This window comes from Gavialis gangeticus, unplaced genomic scaffold (genome assembly GCF_001723915.1).
Source record: "Gavialis gangeticus isolate Ggan-Ray unplaced genomic scaffold, GavGan_comp1, whole genome shotgun sequence".
NCBI classification, from domain to species: domain Eukaryota; kingdom Metazoa; phylum Chordata; order Crocodylia; family Gavialidae; genus Gavialis; species Gavialis gangeticus.
In genome coordinates, this window is record NW_017729006.1 from 14,855,463 (window position 1) to 14,863,913 (window position 8,451).

The following is an 8,451-nucleotide window of genomic DNA, read 5'->3' on the forward strand; positions in this document are numbered from 1 at the left end:
AGTCCAAAAATACTTATTACAGTTTTATTACAGGTCTATTTGAATGGGTTTTGCTGGTCATCCTCATAGGATTTTAATGACCCGTTTCACATTTACTTCAAAATAATACACATTTTGAAACATGTCTAAAAATTACTCTTCTGCCTGAACAAAAATGTGTTGGCATATACTCTCCCTTATCTGTTAGCTTTAAAAATACTGCTTCAAGGCTTTTGATTTGAAGTTTCTTTCCCCCGAGTTTTTACCCTATCTTCCAAGATGCCTCTCTTTTCAAATGTACAGAAGTTTATGCATCCCATTCCATCTGGCTGTTTCAGATTATATTTCATTTTCTGATCTCACTTAAACAATACTACAACCACACACAGCATTGCTACCTATTAGACTTTTATGATAATATGCCTGCTTTCCATCTGTTCGTAATGACCAATAAAGAAGAAAAAGAAGAATAAAGCCTTTTTTTTGTCTTCTGTTTCCTACTGGTACAATAAACTAATGAGCATTTCAGCATCAGCACATCGCAGATCAAGGTAATAATATTACTTCTGAATGCATTTATATTATACATAAGAAAACACATATACTTACATACCCCATGTGTGAAAACAATCATTATGTGGTAAATTAACTTATTAGAGACCTTGAACTGATACCTTCACTTTATTCACCAATCCATCTCAGAGACTTTATCTTGTAATTTAACTTCTTGAACATGTTCAAACCATTGACATTAAATTAAAATACAAACCCCACAACTTGCCATTGAAAATGAGGAATACTCCTCCTAAAATTATATCTATGAACCAAGAAGAGGCAAGAGTCAGTCCTTGGCCAAAAAAGTAAAACAAGTTAAAATTCTGTTTTAAGGCTAGAAATCAGAGCTTCAAACAACAAGAAATAAGAGAGATTCCAAGCTTTTCTATGTGACTCCACATTCAATTTTACTTATAAATCATCCAGAAAGCCCAATTTAAAGTTGTGATATCAAAAATGTTATTTAGAGGGTCTTGCAAATTTTATGCTTAAACCTTGTACAGCTGGACCCGTGGTAATTTTGGCCCTTGATCTTACAGATAAAAGGAGACAAAATAGTCAATGACAAACAGGAAACACTTTTTTCCTCTGACTTTTTAACATATTATTTTAAAAATAGTAAAAATACAGAGGTAAAAATATGTAGTCCTCCTGTGCATGAAACACTTGTCAGCAACAAAAACACCATATCACCAGAGACTGAAATCCCCTCCAGCCAATATCCCACATAGGGTTACACGTTTAGGAAAGAAAAGGAAAAGAAAGGGGAAAAAAGATGAATGAAGGAAAGAAAAAACATTTATGATTCATAAAATTGCTTCTAAATAACACACTGTGCTATAAAATTTATATATATATAATTAGAGAAGGTTGTGGCCTCTGCCACACATCATCATTACTTGTGTTAAAATAGTTCCCACTTAACAGTGGAATCTTTCTGTGCTAGGTCCCATCCAAGTATACATTAAGAGATATCAGCTATCCCGGACAGCTTACAATTTAAATAGCCAAGAAAGAAAAGGCTGGAGGGAAACAGAGGCATAGAGAGCTGAACTGACATTTCCAACACGATACAGCAGGCCTGTGCCAAAGTTGGGAGTAAAACCCAAGGGTTTTCATTCCCAGTCCTCAACCTACATATTATTAATAGCTTCCCCCCCTATCAAGTAATGTGGCCATACAGAGTAGACCTGCCTGTAAATTTCTGTCAAAAGTAAGTCTAGGGGTGAGGGGGATAGGCATTTCTCATAACTGGAAATCCCAACATTCTGCCAGTTCTACTTCTCAGCTAATCTTGAAACAGCTGTTATATATGATGCTATACCGTTCTATAGCATCATGTATTTTCTCTATCTATACACAGACAATATCATACAATTTTAAAACAATCAGGTTCTAGAGATGGGAAAATTGCACTATAAGCCAAATGTCATCTTGAAGTAAGCTGTGTCAAGGGTGCTATAAGGATTTACAACCAAGGTATTGACTTGGAAATCTGAAAATGATTGTAAAATGGCATTTGGGGGTAGATATTTCTTGTCACTACCATTTCCATTTCTGAGGAAGGGCAGTTTGTGCCCAAAAGCTTATCTAACTTCTTTCCCAACTATACAGTTGGCTCAATAAAAAATATCATGAAAGAACCCTTGTTTCTTATACATTTTTTGGACCATTGCTTTAAACCCACTGTATCAAATACACTCAATTTACCAATAAAAATAATTAAAAAAACAGAACAAAACACTGCCAATGTGCATGGAATCTGAAAGTCAACCCTATTCTTTTTGGTTTTTTCATGGTCATCATCTTCCACCCAAATTATATATTTAGAAATATCTCTAGGTACATCTCCATATGCAATTAATTCAAAGCAATAAGCTCTGGAGCAGTTTGAGCCACAGTAAACTACCCCCAGGTGCAGCATCTACAAGTGCACCTGGAACAGCAACAAATTGAGCTGGGGTGGAACAGTGTATTCCTTGGCTGCTCCTGCCCTGCTCTGTCCCGGGTGCCAGGTGGCAGTGGTGCGTGGTGGAGGGGTTGCCCGGGGCACAAGAATGCTGAAAGTGCAGAGCTATGTGGCTAGGAAGCAGGTAGAAGTCTGGCCCCCTGCTGCCTGGCTGCAATTTATGCCCATGATCAGTGTCTACACATCTGTTTACTGCAGTTAATCACTCTGGCGTAAGATAGTACTGTCCCCAATAGTACTATCTTAAAGTAGTGTTCATTACTTTACTGCAGCCCTTCACTGCACATGTGTAGACAGTGATGCTTTACTCCGCAGCTAATTAACCTACTCCACAGTAAAGCACATGTAGATGCGACCTCTGTGACTCCATTTAAGTTAATTCAACAATTGCAGCTTAATTAAAAATTCTGGTGACTGCACGTGAATATGAATAGAAGACAGCTCATCTAATCCTAGTTGTGTTGATTCTGAAGTACTGACAGAAACATGAAGTAAGAAAAGCCTTTAGTGCAAATTCAACTTTCCATGAACTTTTCATATGCACAGGGGACAGATAATGTCTGTGAAACGAGAATCAAGTTAGGAAGTAGAACTGCTTTTAAGAAAGTGCCATGTTATAGTTACCTTTCACATGGGAATCACACAATGAATAAAGGCTGTTTCAACAATACAATCAATATATATTGTTAACTTTTTTCCCCCCTGCAAACTGGCTTTATAGAGACTGGGTGACACTCAAAGACAAAGCACTATTTAAAACCTGCACTGAGGGTTTAAATAGTACAGAACGCTTTGCAGTATTAGCTCTCTCTCAAGTATTATATCACAGAAGTAATATCACAGATATAGTAGTGACATGTTACTTTTTTAACTGGAAAGGCTAATTTGTCTTTCTTTGTTAGCTAGCAAATTCCCTTAAACTTCAACAACTATACTTTGATTTTGCAGGCAAGAAAATCTCTGTGGGTTCATTTAATATAAAAAAACAAAAAAGGCAGACTTTGCTAAATGCTTAGTGTTAAATAACAGAACAATTTAAGATTTTAATTTTCTATACAGACCCCAAGTGTGGTAATTTTCTGGTAAACAACTACTCTGAAACAGCCTGTCTCTAAAAACTGAACCGATCGCCTATAATTTTTCAAGAAGGAGCTTGGATGTGAACATGTTCCAAGTTCTCTCATGTTTGCTTTCCAAGAGAATTCACATTTAACCTTTAATCAGCACAAATGCTCATGAAAGATAACTTTAGATAATTACCAAATTAATTTTATGTTCAGTTGTAAAATTATTACTTCATAATTTGTGTTGTTTTGATATGCAAGTGACAAAAAGGTTTCTCTTCTTTGACTTAATTGACAAACAGAGTGAGTTTGGATTAAAATTAAATACATGATTCCCAAGTCACGATGTTCCGATTAGTTAAATGTAGTGATTTAGGTTACTATGTAATTACAGATCTAACTGTAAAGTTAAAAATTTGCAAAGCGAACAGTGCTCATGCTAAGAACCCTTCCTTGAATAATACTACTGCTTACTAGTACATAACATTTCCCTTCAGTATCTCCAATCACTTTCCAGCGGTGGTCAATAATATCACTACTCTCAGCCCCCTATTTTAGAGATGGGAAACTGAGGCATTAAGCAATTAAATAAAAACACTCAAAGTCACCTACTAGGCCAGTGGCTTACTTCACTGAAGAGATTCTCATATGTTTGTTTAAAAAGTATGTAAAAGAATTCTACAACCTGTTCACAGACCATCAGAAAGGCAAGGTAAAGTTAGTCAAACTCTTTGTTACAGGTGTATAGGTTGTAGCTGTGTTGGTCTAAGGACATAGGCAGACAAGGTTCTTTGGGTAAATCTGATATCTCTTATTAGACCAACTCAAATAGCTGGAAAAAAATGTCCAGCTATTTGAGTTCATCTAATAAAGATATCAGATTTGCCCAAAGAACCTTGTCAAACTCTTTGTTGTATTCTAATGTTTTACCCCTAGATCAGGAGATTTTTCTAAATAAATTTCATATGTAGCATTTTTTTTTCTTATTTTTCAAAGAATGCGCCTCATTCTGTACTCTCAATCCCATTATATCCAATTGTGCAATTAATACTCTTTTTATATATTTACTGGAAAAAACAAATTTGATTTTTTTGGGTTGCCTGCTAATTGACCATGGTCCATTCAGTCTCAAATGGCCCAGTTATCATCCCATGCCTCAAAGGAGGAAAGCTTCATACTTTTTTGCCCTTCATTCCTCATTTTTTATAAAATTGCACAGTGATCGATTTTAAATATAGAAAAGTATGAGGAATGTTTTAAGTGTATAGGCACACATTCACATGGATGTATAACATAAGTTGCATTGTGCTTTCCTAAATGATACAAAATGACTCTAGAAACTGCTAGTAATAAAAGACAGCCCTTAGGATTTTTTAACCATCCTTTAGGCCTAACAGCAGTTGTTGCCATAATGCAAATCAGTAGGGTGTAAAGAATAGATCTTGTGAAAAAATAACTTATTTGTAATATCCAGCTCCATTGGTTGATTAATTATTTTGTACAAGCTCTGCCATTTATTAAAAAATGACAAATAGATGAAAACTTCAAAATCTTGTGCATGACATTATTTTAAGAATTCCTTAGTTCTTAAATCATTCTAACTGCTGATACTGCAAAGGGTCACAAGACACAAAAGAAGAACATATAATTGTACAGAACAAGGGGAACTTTAAAAAAAGAAATCAAATGGGTGGTATTTCATCAGAAATATCATGTGCAGGGGAGAATTTCAAAGCCAGAAATAGCAGGTAAATTCTTAACTCCCACTGAAAGTCCAAGGGCATTAAGCCCAAACAGATTTGTGCCTTTGAAAGCCTCACTCTACTTCCATATTTCAAAAATTCAAAGCATATAATATTCGAGTCTCATCTTCACTCTGACAATGTACAGGGATCATAATGCCAGTGCAAATGTAACATTCTTCATTCTGTGTAACGTGAATTGAGCTAACGGTATATACAAAAAGTCAAATGCATTTTGTTGAGATTTGTTGTTTGTTTGTTTTTAAATACAGGGGTGTCAAAGATACAGCCCATGAGCTGGAGTCAGCCCCTGGAAGGCTATGATCTGGCCTGGGGGTCTTAGATCAGCCCCATATGCTGCATGCAGCCCATACTGGCCCTGGATCCATGCACTCCATGTGGAAATGGGGCCAGCATGGCATCCATTGTCTGCACTCAACCAGCCCTGTGTGCTGGCTCCAGGGCCAGATCAGGCTTACTGATCCTCCTTTCACACCAGAGTCAGAGTGCAGGGCTGGTTGGGCGTGAGCACAGCATGCAGTGTGCACCACATGCCAAGCCCATGGGCCATTCAAGCCCTAAACCCGAGTCAGCACATGCTTTATGTGATGCATGTGGCTGGACCAGGTAAGTGTACTACATGTAACAGAGTGGGCAAGTCAGGGCACGTGGCACCCTGCTAGACCAGCCCTGTGCATTTTAATACATTGCTTCACATGTGCATATTCTGCCACACTTTTTTACGTGGGCACTGCTACATAATTTAAGCATGAAGTAAACAAAGGAAATAAAACGGGCTTTACTGTAACATAGTTCCACTTAACAGAATTTATTACTGATTCAAGAGACAATATTTTCTATTACAAGTGTAGGTGGTTTAATTTCTGTTCATAATGGACAGGTCGATTTTACATCATAAAGGCACCGTTTCTATTAGCAAGCACTCTTGCAGGCACTGTCAGCAGTGATGATAAGGACAGAATGGGCATGGGGACCTCACTGTCACCCCTCGCCCACCAGAGGTGGTTTCGTCACTACAAGCCTGAAGCACTTCAGCAAAGCATTGTTCTGTAACTGAGCATTATTAATAAAGGGCTTCAAGTCTTCAAAGCTTTCAGGCTGTCAGTTTTCTCAATTCACTCTAACCATTAAAAAAGAAAAAGTGAAAAGATGAAAGCTGCACAGTTCGGTTCCTGTGAATTGAAATGAATAATCAGGGTAGATTAGCAAACCTGGGCTGGATACAGAAATTCATGGGACAGATCCTACAGCTTGCATTGTGCAGAAAGTCAGAGTTGGGGAATCAAAGTGTGTTTATTTTGATTTACAAGTCTATTCAAACATCTGCACTAGGAGTGTGGAAATACAATGAACAACCAGGTTTTGAAGGGATTATTGGAGGAAGAAAAGACTGAAGGTCATATTCTCTCCTTTGTACCTAGCATGTGTGAAAAATTTATTAATATTAATGGTGAAATGTGTGCAATACATTGTAGGAACAAATATTAATGACTGCATGCAATAAGTACCTTATACACAATAATACCAAAAACTTTCCACCATGTCTTACAGTATTCACCTCGAAAAAGCTCTTTAAAACATGATCAGAGGTCTTGTTCCTAAAACAATCAATTATGAAAAAATTCTGTTTAATAGGTATCACAAATAACTCTCACCCTTTCCAGGGTCATCATGCACCTTGTGTTAGTCATTTATTCATCTTTCTTTAATGCATCTTTAAACCAGTTATGAATTTACTAAAACATGACATTTCATAAGCATGATGTCTTCAGCGCTGAACTATGGAAAAGAATTATAAACTGGTGTTTACAGTCAATGAAACCTTTCAGCCTGAGGCACCCGAATCAACACAGACTAGATCATTTATAGCAGGTTAGGATCTTTCCCACCAAGTTAATATTATGAAGCAGCAAATGACAGTGAGCAGCAAAGGACTATGTGGGAACCAGTGAATCCCTTAAGTTGATCCTTTTTAAACTAGTTAATGTTTTTGGGAGATTTTCTGATTTAAAAACAAAAAAGATGTGGAATTTGGTAAGAAAACATATTGTTTTGGGGTGTTATCTGTTCTCCACTGAAACAGTTTCCACCTTAGCTCTTTTAAAAAGCATGTAAGCATGTGCACACAAACACATTTTGGGTGGGGAGAACAGCTATGTGACTCCTAACTTCTTATCCACAATACAGACAGGGAAAATCCAATGAACTAAGTCTTTGATTAAAAGTCCATTAGGATTAATGGAAAACATTTATCATGACTCTAGCAGTCTTCACCTAAGGCTTTAAATCATTTCTATTTAGTGCACTTACCAGCAGTCTTTTATGTGAGCTCTACAGTACCCAAAAGCCTCAAGGAAAAAAGTTAATTTGCATTTTATTAGACACCTACCTCAAACCACTGCCCATGTGACTGCATTTTAAGGATAACGCAGGGATCTGGCTTGGAAAGGGCATCTCTTTCTAATATACTTTTGCATGCAACACGCAGCTCCACTTTGGTCAGGCATGGGCTGTTAAAGATTCCCAGGGTATTGGCCGCTGATTCATAGATGTTGCTCATTTTCTTCATTCTATTTTCTGCAAAGAGAGAAAAGAGAAAATCAAAAAACAAATTTACACACAGTGCAATCCTATTTATGAAGAAAGCAATCCAACTCTGTGCTATGTAAGAAAGGGTTCCCAATACCGTAGATGAGATTCATAGCATCAGAAAATTTTGTAAAACCTGGAACAGGTCAGATAAAGAATCCACAAACCCAATAAGACTTTCACTTGTATGAACAAATGAGTGTAATGTGGAAGCTGTCATCCTCATCCCAGAACTTTACATTTCAGATCTGAGTCTTCATTTCATAGACTAGGACAACATCTATTTGCAAATGTATTTCTACCTTTTACAGCTACAAGTGATATTTCTTAAAATTGAAGGGCTCAGTAGATGCAATTCTGCATGCGCATGTCTACACGAGGTGCTACTCTGCAGTAGTTACTGCGTACTTATTTAGTACTTGTATAACCACACAGTTGCACAGGCAAGCACCTTTTTAGTGACACTACTGCGCAGTAGCCTAATAATATTGTGCAATAGCATATTAGCACCGTTTGTGCGGTGACGTGCTAC

General features: G+C 37.0%; 1 protein-coding gene across 1 annotated transcript in view; it reads right to left on the minus strand.

Annotated features, from left to right (window-relative positions):
- Positions 1-7,904, minus strand: part of CPNE4 (copine 4) — a 367,095-nt gene extending 359,191 nt beyond the window's left edge. Inside the window, exon 1 of the mRNA XM_019508845.1 lies at positions 7,720-7,904. Coding sequence (XP_019364390.1) covers positions 7,720-7,899 — 180 coding nt within the window. The 5' untranslated portion in view covers positions 7,900-7,904. The remainder of the gene's footprint in view (positions 1-7,719) is intronic.
- Positions 7,905-8,451: the final 547 nt, after the last annotated feature.